This window comes from Puma concolor, chromosome A1, assembly GCF_028749965.1.
Source record: "Puma concolor isolate L17-30 chromosome A1, mPumCon1.1.hap2, whole genome shotgun sequence".
NCBI lineage: Eukaryota > Metazoa > Chordata > Mammalia > Carnivora > Felidae > Puma > Puma concolor.
In genome coordinates this window covers 59,937,590-59,956,151 of record NC_141667.1, presented here as the reverse complement: position 1 = coordinate 59,956,151, position 18,562 = coordinate 59,937,590, and the positions used below count along the sequence as shown (strand labels likewise).

Here is an 18,562-nt window from a genome sequence, read left to right as displayed (position 1 = left end):
CGACAATCTGGGTCTGCAGACCCCTGATCCTATGTTCTTTTTCCACATTGGACACCTCCATGCAACTACACTATTCAGAAAAAAAAAAAAAAAAAAAAAACCCTCAGTAAGATCAGGGATCCTAAGCACAGCTGTCCTTTCAAAACCATTATTAAGTGTTTGCTGTTATTTAGGAGATTGGGGCTAGGGGGCAAATGTTAGTACATGACAGAATCAAGGAATGATTCTGCTTTCAGCTCTCTTAAAAACCAGAGGTTGCAAACTAGATAGATCACAGACTATACTGCAGCCACAGATGAGTTTTTAAAATCCTGTTGAGTAGTTTTTCATTGAAATCAGCATTTTGTATTTTAAAATTACAAAATTCTTCATAAAAGTATAGATTCCCAGCTTAGGATTTCTGGGGAGCCAAAAGCATTGGCAACCCTGGGCTGCCAATGTGACAATACAATCAGTTGTGGCTAAAGAGCACATTCCCTCCCTAGATGGGATGTATAGACTCCACCTTCCCATCGACCTCCATTCATTTCAGTTCCCCACCAGCCCAGGTGGCCCGTGCTTTAATCCATCCAAGATGCAAGGGCACCCTATGTGCCAGCATGGCACCAAATGCCAGAGACAATAAAGCTTTAGAAGAAGAGTCTCTGGTGGACCAAACACTATGGACCAGAGCTTACCAGAATTGTTGAGTGGACATGTACAAGCAGAGCTAAGTGATGTGGAGCCCAGAAGTCCCAAACCGAGCAGGGACACTACAGAAGCAAGCAGGAATCTCTCATTTCTCATCTTCTGGGAAGGTCTTCTCAAAAATTGAACTAGCTTCCAAATTTTCTTTGACTTTAAAGCAGTGGTCATTGGATTTATGCAATTGATGAGAAATAAGAGATAAACACCCCCCACCCAATTTCATGCTCCCTAGACCCCTTTGTCATCCCATGTAGTGAGCTCTTGCTTAGCCCACATTTAGAGAAGAGAGATTCAAGACTTAAAGCAGTGGTGTGTGTGGAAATTGGCCAGACTTTCAGGGTTGTTTTAGTTCTGCCACATCTGGGCAGGTACAACATGGCTTGTGACCCCAAGTCCCACTTGTAGACACAGAAGAATAGAGAAGAAAGTCCTTTGCTGGTGTAAGAAGAAGGCGGTGACAAGAAACTGGCAATCCTGATACCCATGTCAGGGTGTGCTCACTTCTCTAGCATGGGGTTGTTGTCCTGGCTGAAGGGTGCAGGGCATTGGGTGTAAGGACTTTCATAGACACTGTTGGCCGGGTAAAGAAAACCCAGAGCTGTATACAAGTGGAGGTCTATCCTCCACTTCAACTGAGCTTCCTCTGAATGTAGAACTAGATGCTCTGATTAACAAATAATAATTAACAATATATAATACAATGATGTTATAACAATTATTAGTATAGTCACTATAGATATTATAATTACTGTTACGGCCTCTAGTTCTTAGTGTCCGCTATCTTCCAAGTGCTATGATATTAGGATGCAGCATTTTATGTAAATCCTCACCACAACCTTACAAGGTAGAACCTCTTGATCTTGTTTTTCTCATGAGGAAACTGAGGCTTAGAGAAGCTGCACGGATTGTCCAGAGTGACACTGGCAAGTACACGGGACTGCTCTTCAAGTAGCAAATCCAGCCCCTGCACTTCCCTGCTCTGCTACAAAAAATTAAAATTAAAAAGTGCATTCTGCAGCACCCATACCAGAGAAACAATTATATGCATTAGTAAGATTACAGGCTACTGTAAATGCCCACAGTGATTCAGGAATGATAGTTTTTCGTTTTGAAAAGTTGACCCATAGGGCACTCAGATCTAAACCTATGACCTCAGCTTAATCAGACTTACATCCAGTTCTGCAAAACTGCCCCAGACCTGGAGGCATGAGGCCACATTTGACCTTGGGGGTGTTAGAGTCCTCCCATAGGACTGGCCTCCAGGCCGGCTTCACCAAACTGGGTGGTTTGGGGTTCCTTTACTCACTGAAAAAATAGTAGCAGTAATACCAACCCCTTAGGCTATTATGTGGATTAAAGGAGATACCATAGGTGTGTGTCTAGCAAATAGCACACACCCAACCAGACACTCGTCACAGTCAAGGTTGAAGGATACACCTATACTGTTTCACTGCCTTATCTCCAGAACTTCACAGGAACCTGGAACATAGTTAGGTAGTCATTTAAAGACAGAGAACCCAAATCGAGTGGAAATTAACTGAATTGAAGCCTACTCCACCCTATTATGTCTATGTTATGTCTCGGTCCTACTCAGAACTAAGGTTGTGGTTGTCCCAGAATTATTTTAAATATTGAACAAAACAGTGCCTTTGGTTTTTCTTTCCTCCAGCAATGGCAATTTTTTTTTTATTACCAATGAAAAAATTAGAGCCGTAGTGAAAATTGGTGTTTCTAACAGACAAGACTTGTTTTTGTTTATTTACAAAGTGTTTCACCTGGGTTTCTCTGGGAGCTGGAAACATTTGTTTCAACTGAATTTTGAATCAGGGTATTTAGTCATGATATACCTTTGAATAGAACTGTCATTGCCTAATGAAAGTCTTAAAATACCTACAGAATATGATTTTTTTTTTTTTTGGTACTGTGCTACAAATTGTGATTTGTTCAGGAAATCAGAATTAAAATTGTACTTTGTGGAGGGCACCAGTAACTTCCGTTCAGCTCCCAGAATACTAGGAAAAGAACTGGGTTTTCTGTAAATGCTCACGTGGGCCACACAACACACCCCTTTGTAGTCACCCAAACTCAAGGCTCAATCATAGTCATGTTCTTAAAATGACTAGCTTGGTTTTGAGAACATCAACTTAAGGAAAAAGTGAAATTTTCTCTGAAATACAGGATAATTTTTTCCATTTAAATAAGCAGCCCTTGAACAATTCAAGTAGCTAGAATTCAGGTGGGGGAAGATATTCTAGTGGTTTCCATTTGATTTCATGTTTCTGTTAACTAAAGGCTAGTTTAGTCTCTGAAAAGAAAATGTGTTGGTGTACATTCCTGGGTTAAGAGGATGTGGTGAAGGTCACTGAACTATTTGTTCTTGATCACAGAGGATCTGTAAATTGGTAGGAGTACCATTTTCAGCTTCTATGAGCACCACTTGGGTGGAATCGGGTGTTGGAAGTCTTGCTGCTCGAGGGAGCCACAGACTCCAGCCACCAGGACCCTGGGCTGAAATTCTGTCTTGACAAACTAGATTTGAGAGCAGCCTTTTGGTTCTTTATCCCACCTAAAACAAACTAGAAAAATAGCCCTGCATCTTTGAAAACAGAAAGATAACAGAGAGGTTTTTTCTCTGGGACAAGATGCAGAGGCCAGTGGGGTCAGTTCACTTCTAAAATGCAGCTTCTACACTGATTTGCAAATGTGCTCCTATGCCAATGGTCAGCCTCTGCCTTATCTCTATCCCCCAGCAGCCAGCAATGACTTTGGTGACCAGTGTGTGAGCACTTTCAGTGAGTATCTTGCCCTTTGTTCAGTTCTCATCTCGTGGCTCTCAAGGGCCCCCCGGCCAAGAACCATAATGCCTTGAAAAGCCTAACCTGCCTCTTGGCTGGAGCTGCCACTTCCATCCAGGATGCAGAATATCGGATGGTTTGGCTCACCTATGGCCAAGAGCCCATTACTCTGCAAGAACTGTGTCCTGAAAGCCAAGTCCTAGGAACTCAAGCAGGATATTGACCCCTTCCTGTTAGCTGGCTTTATGGAGGAGAGGATGGCATGTTGAAGACATGGAGATGCAGTACTGGGGAGAATCAGAACATCCTCCCTTTCTCTGAGCTTCCATTTCCTGTATGCAAAACCACTCAGGAGCAAGGGATGAGGAGGAGGGAGGGTGGAAGGAATCTGATTCTGTTTCTCCAGTGTCATGTTTGTATTCTTTGGACTCACAGAAGCTCTAGCGTGCCCATTCCATCTTGATTTATAACTAAATCAGAGCACCCCAACTATTGATTAATAGTTGGTTGAAAACTTCAGCTGTGGAATTTGATTTTTTTTAAATTGTTTTAGTCTTTATGGTGTTTTAAAAAATTAGAATTAGTTGCCAGTGTGTAAAACTCAGGTAATTATTTATTATAAATAAGACACTTATTTGTAAGTGTCTAAATTCAACTTTCCCAGAATATCTGGAAGCTGTGGCAACCCTGGGCATGCTTTTGTCTCTGATTATCTAGAGCAACACTGTCCAGTAGGACTTTGTGTGATGCAAGAAATACTTATGTGTGTTATCCAATGTGACAGCCACTAACCACAGTGTGACTCTTGAGCACTTGAAATGTGGCTAGTACAGCTGAGGAACTGAACTTTTATTTAATTCTAATTGATTTAAATTGAAATCACTACCTTTAGCTCATGGCTACCTTATTGGACAGCACAGGTTTAAAGCTGAGTGCCGAGTACCCCATTTGGACAGGGATTGCCCTCTACACATCTCCATCGCTCCCACGGGGCCTGCTTTCCTATTTGCTTTGTTCCAAACCACTGGAGCCATTTCACATTCATTAAGAAGCACATTTAAACAGTGTATTTTCTGAAGCTAAATACTTTAAGATATCTGCCACTCCCCTCACCCTCCACTCTGTCCTTTCTCTATCTGAATTTAACCATTTGGATCTTGTGCCTGCAAAAGACCCATTTTCATTGAAACCCAGGAGTATGATTATTAAAACCGTCTCCCCCCAAAGTGAAATCTCTCTCTGTGAAAATTAGTTTCCTGATCCCAATTATACACTTCTTTCAGCCTTGCAAATCACTTCCACGAAGTCAACTGGGTAGGAAAATCACTCCCATGTCTGGACCCGTCCCTTCTCCATACATAAGCTAGATATGCGGCAGCTAGTTGGAGAAGCCAGCCCATTAACCCAACAGAAGCCGAAGCTTTATTTCCATAAAGAGAAAAAGAAAAAGAGCTGACCCTGCATAACTTTTCAAATGCAGTGGGGGTTAGTTGTGACTTTCAGAGTCGGGCCAGACGTCCTATCTTTATACAGATCTGGACATCCACAACCTCTTCCACTGCTGTCTGGAAAACAGTTCCCATTCCAAAATTGCCATTTTAGAGCCAGCACCAGCCCAGTGGAAATCGGAGAGTGTAACTGTAGTTGGAAAGACCCTGGAGATCAACCAGTCCTACAATTTGTCTTAAAAGAAAGAAACTCCCCAGAAGGTTGAGTGAGTTACACATAGCCATGGAAAAACTTCATAGAAGAACAAGCCAGGAAACAAGTCTGTTGGCTCTTTGTCTAGTGCTCTGTATTACCATCTACCTTTCCCCTGTATTAGCAAAAGGGAAACAAAGACTAGTGAAGCCAGCCTCTATGCTCTGTCCAGCCCATCATCTCTTAATCTCTAGCATTTTTCCAGAGAGAACAGTGTATGTTCAGTATGGGGACCAACACCCTCCCTTTCTAGGGCCTTCTAGTCCTGCAGGCACTACTGGGGTGTTGACCACCCCAGTGTCCACCAGGTTGCTATCTGGTAGGAAGGCAATCTGGGAAGAGATTGAATACTACATCGTTGATCCTGGCTACCAGTAGTGACCAGAGGCCTGATGAGTGAGCACAGGGGTGGGTCCCTGCCCCTGTTTGAGCCCAAATAGCCCAAGTAAACTGTGCCTAGCTCCCCAAGAGAGCCCTTTCCTTGCAAACACCACAGGGTGAACCCAGACCTTGCCAGCATCTCCACTGAGAAACAGAGCCTCGTGCACACTGTAGCTTAGTTCCAAACTGTTCACAAGAAACAACTTACAGGTTTAGCCACAGGACTGATGCATGGGGTGTGGGAAGCTGGCAAGGGCACACTTGCCTGGTGGGACACAGTCTTACCCTTAGAAACAGAAACTTCCTCAGGGCTCTTTGTCTCCAGATAATGATAGTGGGACAGGAGATGAGGGGAAGGAACCTTGAATAATTTTCTATCATTTAAGATAGTTCATTTAAATAGTAGGTTCCCAGTGGCTGTCCTCCCAGAGATGCAGTACAGAAGGAAGGCGTTAACTACGTCTCACTATTAAAATACTTCTTTATTTTTTTTAAGTTTTTAATTTTTATTTATCTTAAGAAAGAGAGAGAAGCCTGAGTGTGAGCAGGGGAAGGGGCAGAGAGGGAGGGAGGGAGAGAATCCCAAGTAGGCTCCACACTGTCATCGCAGAGCCCAGCATGTGGCTCGATGACCCCATGAACTGTGAGATCATGACCTGAGCCAAAGTCAAGAGTTAGACACTTACCCAACTGAGCTACCCAGGTGCCCCCAAATACTTTGGAATATATATATATATATATATATATATATATATATATATATATATATATCAAAGCATGTTATATATATGATATGTATATTTGATATATGTAATATGTATGTATTAAATATGTGTGTATGTATATATATGTGTGTGTGTATATATGTATATATGTGTGTGTGTATGTGTACATATATATATATGTATATATATTTGATTTCAGATTGTTAAATTGATCTTTTTGGTTCAGAGACTAAAAGCTGGCATTTGTAATCCAAATCCAAGGTATGTCTCATTTGTGACTTTTGTTACCTAAGATGATCTATTCACCAATATTAAAAAACCAGGAGACTTCATAAAAGAATTCTAGATGTCTGGCTTTCTCTTGAAAAAAAAAAAAAGGAATAAGTGGCAGCACTTGCACCCACATTCCAGCATAGCGACAAGCCTTTGAAACAAGAAGTAACCGTCCCATGTGGCAGAGGTGGGTTTGTTGCAGACTCCATACAACCCACTTACTCAGATGTAAAAGCCTGGCTCCTGCAGGCAACTGAGTTTGTACTCCTGGATCAGCCCAGGCGGCTGTTCAGAGCAGAAATTTATTTTTATGAAAAGATGCCAAAAGCATGACCCTTCACATTCTAAAACTCATCCATCCATGCAGTAAATATTTATTGAGTTGTCCTGTGTGCCAGACTCTGGGCTGAGCCCTGCCTATACAACAGGGTGCAACACTGGCGTGTTCTCTGCCCTCTCACTGCGCACACATCAGTGGGCATTCCAAGACTTCCTGTTCTTCCCCTCTTAGAGGCTGAAATGCAGCTGAGGGGGAAATTGTCCATTTCTCCCCCTCTCGCCTGCAAACTCACCTGTTCGGTTATGTAAGTTGGAGGCCGTTCTTCCATTCTCAGTCCATTGCAGACATCTTGGCACACTGGCAACTTCCTGATTTCTAAATAATGTAGTAGACAAGATTGATCGTCCAGATTCCCAGCTTATGGATGATGAAACAGGATCGGCAGAGGCCACCTCATTCATGTTGTCGTTTAAGTACATTTTACAATTAAATCGGTCATTGGGAGACAGTTGGATGCTTCTGAATCACCACTAGGCAGTGTCTGTGATGATCTCAAAAAAACTGGGTAAGGAGATCTTCAGAATTAAGGGATGTAAAACACTGGAGCATCAGGAATGCCTACACTACCAGCCATCTGACTGATGATTGGCACAATTTGAAGATTCATGTTTCCCTTTTGATCTTCCACTTTTTACATTTATTTTGGAGGCATCTTTTCTTTCCTCCTTTTAACACTGAAGCTCTGCCGGGTAGAAGGAGATGAGTTTCTTCCTGTCACAATATGAATATATAATGAAGGAAGAACCAAAGACAAGCCCTTTTGTTAAGGAATCCGTACCATCAAAGGCTCAAATTGGCAGCTGATTGTTTTTATTTATTTCTGTAGGTTTTACATGACACCTGGAGACCATTTAAAATGTTACTTGGCGGTGAGAGCTCTGTGTTTAAAAATAACGCTCACCCGGTGCCAAATCACTTTAGAGTCGGGTACAAATATTGAGACAAAAACCCCAGCTGTTATTGCTTTGGCTGCTAATTTGAGGTGTCAAATGAGAGCTCGCCTGCTATACGTCAGTGAATAAGGCCCCTTGTGAGATCATTATGTTTTCTAACAGTTGAGAGTAATGGACTAATCAGTGCAGCATCAGTTGTTTTCATTATATGCCCACACAATGGTTATGAGCTTTAATTTAAACGGTCCGCAGGGAGATCAAGGAAATCAGTAATTGGCGGCACCCAGGATAGTCCCGGAGAGCAGGTGATGTGAGAGGTGGCTTCCCACCATCCTTTCTCCTCTCTCCCTTCATCCCTCCTGCCCCATCTGCCCTCAGAGACTCACTACCTGCTGCAAATAGCCAAAAGATGAGCTTTGCTTAAGAAGCAGACCTGTACTCTTAGTTCTGCGGGGGTATGCTTAAAAATTCCAGTCCACCGATCCAACAGTAAAGGTGGCTTCTGGCAGCAATTAGACTTGTTAGCCAAACCTTGACCTCAGAGGCTTTAAGACCCAATTTCTCTCTCTTCTGTGTAGGCTCTACCACTGCCCTCACTCTCCATGCTGGGCTCTCTGTTCTGAGGACGAGAGGAGGGTCAGGTAATGCTGTTGTCTTTGAGCAGCCTTGGCAGTGAGGCAAACTCCACAGTCACTGCCACATGGAAGCCTGTGAGGGCTGAGACCAGCACTAGCCTATAGGACTCATCTCTGCCTTAGGAAAGACATGGAAATTGGACAGCCAGCATCTGTCAGATGATCCTGTAAGAGGCAGTTTTGTGTAACAGTTAAAAATATAGGGCCCTGGTGTCCCTTTTGCCTGTATTTGAACATTGGCTCCACAACTTACTAGCTGTGATCAGGGCAGAGTTCGATCTCTGAGTTCAACTCTTTGAAGAGTTCATCTCTAAGTAAGTTCATCTCTAAGTGAGTTCATTTCTTAGGATCCAAAATGGAAATGACTACCTGAGGATTGGTGCCAGCACATAGCAAATACTTAATAGTATTGTTACTGCTATTACTGACATCTTTACTGGGAGCTCTTGGCAAGCTCACACCAAAGCAGCATTCTTTACTAGTCTCACTCATTAGAAGGCAGAGTTCGTGGAAGAACCTATAATATTCAGTTTAGGTTTTCTCAAAGGGCGTGTCATTATACATTCTTCCTGATTTCTGGAGTTTCCTAGAGCTTCCAACCAAATTAGAACAGTGCACAGCTGGGTGAGAAAGGCAAGTTCAACCTGGATGGGAGGGGGACATGCAGAGAAGCTTCAACCAGAAATGACTGAGTCAATCTGTTGGGAAGCAATTCTGGGCTGAGGGAAAGGCTTGGGGATGCCTCTCTCAAACTTAGTGGGCATTTGGCATGTGTTCTCCTGCAGCCAAGTTCACAAAGAGACACCACCTACACACATCCTAGTGGGCTGAGCCAGCCAGCAGCATTCACATTCCCAGGACTGAGGAGGATGTGGAAGGGCCTGGTCATCAGCAATAGGCCTTGATTCCTGGTGCCATGATGGCTGTCCAATCAGCAGCCACTAAGCAAGACCAGGACAGGCTAGTTCTGCTTTGACATGTAAACCAGAGAAGAAAGCAGGCACCTAAAGCATCCTCAATTTCATTCCTCCCCTCCCTGTCTGAGCCAGCAAAAGGGAGAGGGAGAAGTGAGCCCTCAGTCCCTCCCTTTGAGGTCCACCACAGAGGTGCTGCCAGAATCCCTCTGTGCTTTTCATTCCCCATGCCAGCAGTTTAGATATTTCCTACAGGGTCTAGCCACACTATTTGCACTCAGCTGCTCTTCAGAAAATGATGCTGCCTACTTTGGTTTGTGTTTGCCCCTGTAAATTCAATATAGGCACTGTTGGAGAAGTGGTATCTTCAGGGCCTAGAGTGCTGGCCATTGGGACCCTGGTGTCTGTAAGTACAAGTCAGGGCATCTCCAAGCTCACTTTAAAAAGATATTCTGCTGCCATGGCTGCCAATGACTCACCAAGAGTCTCCTTCCTGGGGATTATTAAGGAGGGAACCTAGACTTAAGGAACAATTAACCTGCCTTGAGACAAGGGAAACAGGCCAGCCTTCCAAGAGGATTTATCTAGCCCAAGGAGTTTGGATTCCCAAAGGGGAATAGGAGGGGCTCAAAGAGTATCCCAGGAAGGTTGGCATACTGGGAAACTGCAGTGGCACTTATTGTGGATGCCTGGTTTTGCAATTATGTGATACATGCTCACAGATAATATTGCTGCATTAGAGCCAATTACATAGTGTTATGGACACACAACACGCAGATTACACCCAGAGCCAAGAAAGCACAGGGTGATAAAGCGATGGCCTAATCGGAGGAGACAGAGGGAAATGTCAGCCTTATTAAGGTTGCCAGGGTGGTGTGGCTACATCTGGACTTAGCTCCTCCAGATCAAAGATGGCTATCTTGAGGGATGTGAAGGAGAGCCACACTCCAGCACTCAGCAGAGAACAGTAGGGAGCCAGGAGCAGATGCCAAGTTGGAGCTTTCCCAGGGTGATTACAGCTACCTCCATGGAGGACTGTGTACTGTTTCAGAGCCTGGGCCTCTTTCTAAGCAGAAAAGCACCATGCCCTCCACAAAAGAGGCTTTCAAGTCCCAGAGTCAGCAAGAAGATAGCCTATATTCTGTCCTCTACACTTAGGTAAAGGCTCTATTCTTAGCTATGCCTCTAGCTCAATGGTTTTCAAACTTGAGCTTGCATGAGAATCCTCTAGAGGGTTTGTTAAAACGCACATGGCTGGGACCCCCCTCTCCCCCAGAGCTTCTGATTCAGTGGGCCTAGGTAGGGCCTGAAGATATGCATCTCTAGCAAGTTCCCAGGTGATGCTGCAGGTCTGAGGACCACACTTGGAGAACCACTACCCAAGTTTTCATCCCACACCCAACCCAATCTGGGTACACCTGCCCTGTCCCTTGAACAGGGCCTTCTCCTTGGCTCCGATTTCATCACAGCATTGTAGGTTCTGGACGCAGTGGGAGCCATCTTCCAGGTGGGACTGTGGTGCAGGCCAGATATGTGTGGATTCTAGAGTTAGACCACCGGCTTTAGATTCCCAGCCCTCCCAGTTGCTACTTGGGCTTTCCTACCAGTTTTGACAGTCTCTGACCTAATCCCCTCTTCTTACAGAGCAGTTATGCCACTTGCCAGCAGATCACAGTTAATTACTGACAAAGGCAGGACTGGAATTTCCCAGTTCTAGAGGAGCCAAGGGTCGGCAAACATTTTCTATAAAAAGGCAGATGTTAATATTTTAGGCTTTGTGCCCTGTGGTCTCTGTTGTGTCTCCTCGGCTGTTGTGACACAGAAGCAGCCATAGACAATACATAAACAGGTGGGTAAAACTTTATTTACAAAAAACATTCTGTATTGGATGGTGTTTGACCTGTGGGCAGTAGTTCGTCAATCCCAGTACGTGCACAGCTTCTCACACATTCTTCATTACTGGGAGCCCTTGTCTTGCCACAGTGCCCTGGTATTTAGCTGAGGAACACAAGCACATTTTTTCAGGGTAGCAGGGTTCTAGTTGGGCTCAACAGGAGCAACAATAAGTTCACTAATCCCTTAGTGCCCTGGGGGAGAAAAGTTTAAAGCCCTCCTCCTGGTGCTCACAACTGAGAGAGAATGGGAGCCATTGTTAAAACTAGCATTGTCCACATGGATCATTTTAATAGGGAGAATGATCCTTTTTCATTAAACATTTATGTTCTGATTATGACAAAACAGAAGAGCGACTACTCAGTATACTGGCCACACTTAGTCTCAATATAAACATAGTATAATGGGGTAATGGGTTTTATAAAAGAGAGATGGGAGGTAGACAGACTGTCTTTAGATCTCATGGGCATTGGGGAGGGAATGGCTTTATTTCTAGTTTAGTCTCAAATGCCCATTCAGGAGCTCTGACAGTGCAAAAGGGGGAGACCAGAACTGAAGTCTTACAGAGTTGATCTGAGCCTGGCTTGATCTTGACACCTGATGGAAAATGCTGAATTGAGAGCATTCATTTGGGAGTAGCCTCCAACCTGGGTGACTGGGGATAAAGTGTATTTTCTCAGAATCTGTCCAAAGGAGCAGAGCAGTGAGGTTGAGACTAGACTATGGAAATGGCGGAACCCCTCCAAGAGATGGAAGTAAGAAAGACAAGAGATGAGGTCACCATAGCCTAGTCTGGGCCAGCCATGCAGTAGGCATGGGGGGCATTGTCAGACCCAAACATTTATTTTCCTGTTGGTTAATTTTCAAGGAAGTTTACAGAATAGGAGACACTTGTGTAGTTCTTTCTAACTTTGGGTGCCAGGGTAGACATGACAGAGAACGTCTATTGTGGGGTAATAAGCTTGCCCTGAAAACAGGAGGCAGTGGGCAAGCTGGGAGAAACTGTGATGTAAAAGAGAACAGTAATTCCTGAACCCTCCAGGAGCTGATGTGCTACCCTGGGTGTCCCTCTCATAGCTTAAAATTGCTCATCTATACAGTAGGGGTAAGAATCCCAACCTCAGGGTTCTACAAGCATCAAATGACAAGAATGTGAAAGCATACTGTAAACTATAAAATACTAACAAACCCAAGCTAAAATAACAGCTGATCATTACTGGGCATTGCATGTGAGCCAGGCTGTGTGTAACAAGTGCACTTCCCATGCCTTGTTTCAGGGTGTGGTAGTCAGCTGGATAATGCCCCTCTCTCCAAAAAATGTCCTTGTCCTCATCCCAGGAATTTAGGAATGTTACCTTATATGGCAAAAGGGATTTGGGAGATGTGACTAAGATAAGGATCCTGTGATGGGCAGGTTATCCTGGATTATCACTTGGGCTCTGAATGTCCTCCCAAGGGTCCTCATAACAGGAACGGATCACAGTGAACAGTGGGAGATGTGGCCACAGAAGCAGGAGCTCAGAGTACTGCAAGGAAGGGAAGCACAGGCCAAAGAATGTGGGTGGTCTCTACAAGTAGCAAAGGACATTGAAACATTCTCCTCCTGATGCCTCCAGAAGAAACGTGGTCCCATGAACCCATGTTAGACTTCTGACCTCCAGACTGTGAGGGAATAAATTTGTGTTTACGCCACTAAACTTTAGTAATCTGTTATCCTAGCGGTAAGCAACAAATCCAGGCATCATTCCTGGAGTCAGGCTAGTTTGGATTCATATCCTGGTCCTACCACTTGCTTCATCCATGAAACAGAGGTGATAACAAAAATGCCTTCCTCATAGGCTGTTTGGAGCAATTAACTGAGATGGTACATGCAGAACCCTCAGTTCAGTTCCTGCCTGGCATACATTAGCTCTCAGTCCATGTTGGCAATTATTAGTATCATCTTATTTAATCGCCACTAAAGCTCTGTGAGATTGGTGCTATTATTATCTCTGTGTTACAAAGGAGGAAACCTAATGAGATTAAGAAAACTTCCTCGTGGTTGCACAGGCTATAAGTGGCAGAGCCAGAATCTGAACCAGGTCTCTGCCTTCCACACGCATGCTCCCCCAACCCTGCCCATCATGTTGGGGTTATGACCACACCACTTCCATTGAAGGCCAGCTACTTAAGGATGCGAGAACCAGATAGAGCACTGTGCTCCATACATGGGCAAAGGCCACCAAGACTGGAGATCAAATAAATCTGTGTTTATTAGGGAAACAAAAACTGTAACTACAGTGGAGATCAGCATCCAAGAGGTGACCAGCCCTCTGACATTCCTGGGCTGGCCAGCCGCACGCAGCAAATCATGAAAGTCTGAATACTGTGTTTAGTCATTTTGGTTCTGGAATAATTGCTATTATCGTAAATGTTTTATAGCCCTCATTACAGCTCACATTTAAATATCAGTGTAGTAATACATTAATAAGTCATTGCTGCCGGACTACTGCCGGATGCAGTTAGAGTCGAGCCCTGCATATAACTGTACTGTGTATTCAGCTAAATTAGGGCTGGCTGTGAACTCAACCTGATGTGAATGGCTGGGCATGGTTGGAAGGAAGCCTCTTTTCTGCAAAGGCTTCTTGCTTTTTACCTTTGAGAGAAAAAGTCTGGTAGTGAGTCAATGATCCTAATAACTAGGTATTGCCCCAAGAGTGGAGCCTAGAACTGTGGGACAGATAGAAAGGGAAACAAAGGCCATGATTTCTACCCCAGAGGCATTCCTAATCCTATGGAGGACTGGAGTGAGGCATAGTCCCCACTTCCAGGAAGCTTCCTACCAAGGAAGTGGAGTGATGGATTCTTCAGCCTTGTCAGATAAGATATTCAGAAGGTGCCTGGGTGTGTGGAGACAGGATGGGTTAGCACACTTCACAGAAAAGTTAGGCCACATGAAACAAAACAACTACTTAGGTTCAACTTCATAAAATGCCAAGTGTCTGCACTGGAGCATTGGTAAAGTATGGAGGAGGCAGAAGCAGGCAACACAAATGTGGTGTACTCCTTGCTCTTTACCATGTGCCTAAAATAGTGCTAGACACATGGGAAATATGGGAAGGGGGGGAGGGAAAAGTACTAGGTTCTGTGTCTTGAGGTAAATAGATTTCCTTCTGGCCCAAGAGCCAAACAAATGCTAATAAGGCCCTAGGGAATTGAGGGATAGCCTGGGGCAAGGGGGTGTGATCACTGGAATCCTCCTGTGGCCTGGGGTGGGGGAAGAAGGAATCTACACAGGCCCCTAGGGTGCAGTGGGTTTGGGGGCCACTGTGCTGAATGCAGCTGTATTTTTGCTTCCATGGAGGTCCAGGTAGGGGGAAACAGGAATGACCAGGACAGGACTACATTGTCTCCACCAACATCGGTAAACTGGTAGCCTCCATTTACTGAGTATATACTCCACACTAAGCCTTTTACCAACCTGTGAGGTACCATTACCTGCCTCCTGCCAATGAATAACCTGTGGATAAGAGATGCTGATAATTTGCCTAAGATCACGCAACTAGGATATATCCGACTCAATTTGAAACACGTATGGACCAAGTCATGGGGCTATAGTAAGGCACAGGACAGAAAACGTTGGAGGTCATTTTAAGAGAAAGGCAATGTGTTTACCAAGAACCAAGGACAAAAGGAGTCTGCTTAGTTTCCGAAGAAAGGCTTCTTTCTGGGCTAGTGTGGGCCTATGGCAGAGTAAGACAAGGTGAGCTACTGAGAAAACACTAACAATGAACTGTCCACATAGACCCTGTATTAGGCAGCAGGTACAATGGACAGAGCAGGGAAATTGGAGCAAGATAGTGCTAGATTCACATCCCATCTCTCACGCTTAGCAGCTAGGGGTCCTTGGGAAAACCCCTCCGTTGCTCAGCTTCCCCATCTATAGCACAAAGATAATGCCCACCTGGTAGGTATGTGTGTTACTAAAAAGATGATATGTATATGTTTTCTTCTTTCTAAAATGAGGACACTCGTATGTAACTGGCACTGTGGTTGTGTGAATTAGTGATGCCATAATGAGGCACTCAGCACATAGTAGAATTTCAGGAAGTGATACTATGGTTCCAGATGGGTAGGTCCATAAGTATGGCAAGGACAACAGAGGGGAGGAAAGAGCCACCTGAAAAAAGGAATGGGGGGAGGGAGCCTGATTAAGCATCTGACTTTGGCTCAGGTCATGACCTTACAGTTCATGAGTTTGAGCCCTGCGTCGGACTCTGTGCTGACAGCTCAGAGCCTGGAGCTTGCTTTGGATCTGTGTCTCCCTCTCTCTCTGCCCCTCCTCTGTTCATGTTCTGTCTCTCTCTCTCAAAAATAAATAAACATTAAAAATAAAAAAAAATAAAAATAAAGGAATCAGGGATCCTCTTATCATCTGGAGATCAGACCTCTTATCTCCAGCTGCTCCATAGCTGTTGACTTATGATTCTTCTGGCAGTCACACCTGTTCCTCCCGCCACCTTCTAGAAGCATCTTGGTGCTGCCTTCCCCCCATGTTACTTCCTTGTTAACCATTTCCCTTTTCCTCTACCTTCACAGCACACTCAACAACAACAACATCAGCCGCATCCTGGTCACTAGCTTCAACCACATGCCGAAGATTCGAACGCTGTAAGTAAAGATCGCTGCTTCTGCCCCCATGTACTACTGGCCTCACTCAGCCCTACATGCTGCACCCTGAGCTGCTTGCTCTGCAGATAGGTCCTGGAGGAAACAGTGCCTTTCTCTACTGTTAACTAAGAGGTGTTGGGGAGCAACAGAAGAGGGGGAAGTGTGACAGTGCCATCCACGGCTCTGAACCCCCATTCCACAGTGGACAGATTCATTTCTCTTTGCCTTAGGACATGGGGATTCGTCCTTGTGTTCTTCACCCTGATGGAAAGTCTATTAGTGTCACAAAACATATAGAACTGGGACATAATGACTTACTATTTTCTTAGCTAATGTCGTGTACCATTGGCAGTTCCATCATAGTGCTGTGGTTATGTTTTCCCACTATGTCCAGTGGAGGAGGAGGAGTCCTAGTCCCTGCTTCTCCCCATCCTCCCAGCCCACACCCAACACGCTCTCCCCTGCTCCCTTGATGGTATTCTGATATTAGAATGCAGGAACTTGATTCTTTACCTTTAATTTGGGGGTAGGCTCAAGCCTTCCTTTTCTGTGTAGTCAGAAAGCAGATCTCCCCATAACACCCCATACCAAGAGCAGTTGCTTATTACCTGGGAAGTTCTTTTCTCCTCTCAGCCAGAAACCCTTTTGTGAGTTTCTCTGCAAATGGACTCCATTTGTCTTTCCACCAGAGGTTCATATTGATGGTTGTCTTGGTGGAACCTCATTGGTGTTTGTATTACAGTAATAGAAGAGAGCCAGCCCCCAAGAGTTTTTAGCTAAATACATTTAAGGCCAAGGCAAAGGGCGGCAATTCCTGCTGCACCCTTTGTGAGCTCTGGGACCTCTGTTCTCTCCTCTATAAATGAGGGCGGTGGTGAGGATCAGATGAGATGATGAGGTATGTGCAGTGCCTGAGGAGTAGACAATAAATGGTACTGTTACTGTTATAACTGCTCTATCCAGAAATCTGGACTAGAAGTACCAAGCAGCCAGCTAATCGATGGCTCCTGAACAACATGGTATCCACAGAGATTTAAAAATCCTTAGAACAGTTGTTCCCAAAATCAGGTCCCTGGACCAGCAGCACCAGCATCACCTGGAACTGTAGACCCATGGAATCAGAATCTCTGGGAGTGGGTCCAGCCTTTGGGTTTTAACAAGCCCTCCAGGAGCTTTTGATGCTCATAAGGTTTGAGAACCCCTGCATTAGTGAGAAAGTGACCTTATCTCGGGGGTGGAGAATGAAGCAGAAGCCAGTGAAGGCACTGTGTAAGGAGACAGTACAGAGAACCTGAAGCAGACCCGAGTTTAAAAGTGAGCTCTGGGGGCGCCTGGGTGGCGCAGTCGGTTAAGCGTCCGACTTCAGCCAGGTCACGATCTCGCGGTCCGTGAGTTCGAGCCCCGCGTCGGGCTCTGGGCTGATGGCTCAGAGCCTGGAGCCTGTTTCCGATTCTGTGTCTCCCTCTCTCTCTGCCCCTCCCCCGTTCATGCTCTGTCTCTCTCTGTCCCAAAATAAATAAATAAACGTTAAAAATAAATAAATAAATAAATAAATAAATACATAAATAAATAAATAAAATAAAAGTGAGCTCTGCCACTTTGGGCAAGTTTCTTTGTCTCTCTGCCCTGCAGGGACAGTGAATTAAATGCTTGTCTCACAGTTGTTGTGAGAATGAAGTGCACTAGCATGTAAAGGGCCCAGTCATGGTGTGCACTCAACAAATGCTAGTTATTATGAAGAAGAATCTGAGCCTGGTGTTCATCATTGCTCCCCGTCTCTCCCTCCGATCCCTCGTGTGATAGCATAATTCAACCAAGAAAATTTACCCTTTTGCTTCCACTTTAAAATGGGATGGTGCAGTCATGGAGTTTTAAGGAGAAACCATGGGGTCTTCAAAGACCTCTTCAAAGTCCACAGCATGCCACAAATGAGCCTCAGGAGAGCGAGCCGAGGGCCCCTGGCCAAGAAGCTGAAAGCGAGTGTCCAGGTACAGGGCCTGCATTTCCCCAGACAGGTTGGTTGAATAGAAGAAAAATGGCCCTCGCCTACAGAGAAAGCCAGAGTCCAGCTCCCGTGGCTACTCTTCTGTGACTTCAGCCGCCCCTCTTGTTGTCAATCTAAGAGTAGCAATAACAGAAGCTGGGCCAGGTCCACGGGATGGGGGCCGGGGGTAGCTAGGTCTGGATCTCAGGTGCTTTGTTCGGCTGCATCGGGTGGGAAAGGAGGGCAGAAGAGTTTCCTCTTGTTTCTGTTGTCATCCTTGCCTGTGGTCCTGAACACTCATCTGATGAGTTCAGATCAATCAATCAATCTCATCTGTTCTCTTTGCTTCGTGCCTGCTGCCACTTTCTCTTTAGTTTAATTTCAGAGACGGCTCTGTACAGAACTCCCCAGAGACTTGCGCTGACTAATCCCCCTTTGCTGTAATTAAGGTGGGGGTGGGGGGAGACTAGAGAGGGGAGATGGGGGAAGAGGAGAGAGGAAGGAAGTCATAAATGGGATTTCTAAAGGAAAGCTTTTATATTTAATTCAGAAAGCCACATTTTATAGAAAATGAACAGTGACCCTCTCTAAAAGGATTTGCTGGAAATTTAATTTAGCGCCTGTGGCTAAAAGGCACCTTTTACAAATTGGCATTAGGATTCATTCACCTTATCTTTTGTGAAGGTGGTTT

The 18,562-nt window shown here is 44.8% G+C and overlaps 1 protein-coding gene across 1 annotated transcript in view; it reads left to right on the top strand.

Moving 5' to 3' along the window:
* Positions 1–18,562, top strand: part of SLIT3 (slit guidance ligand 3) — a 594,085-nt gene that overhangs the window by 444,639 nt on the left and 130,884 nt on the right. The window contains exon 7 of the mRNA XM_025923495.2: positions 15,816–15,887. Within this exon, the coding sequence (XP_025779280.1) occupies positions 15,816–15,887 (72 nt within the window). The remainder of the gene's footprint in view (positions 1–15,815; positions 15,888–18,562) is intronic.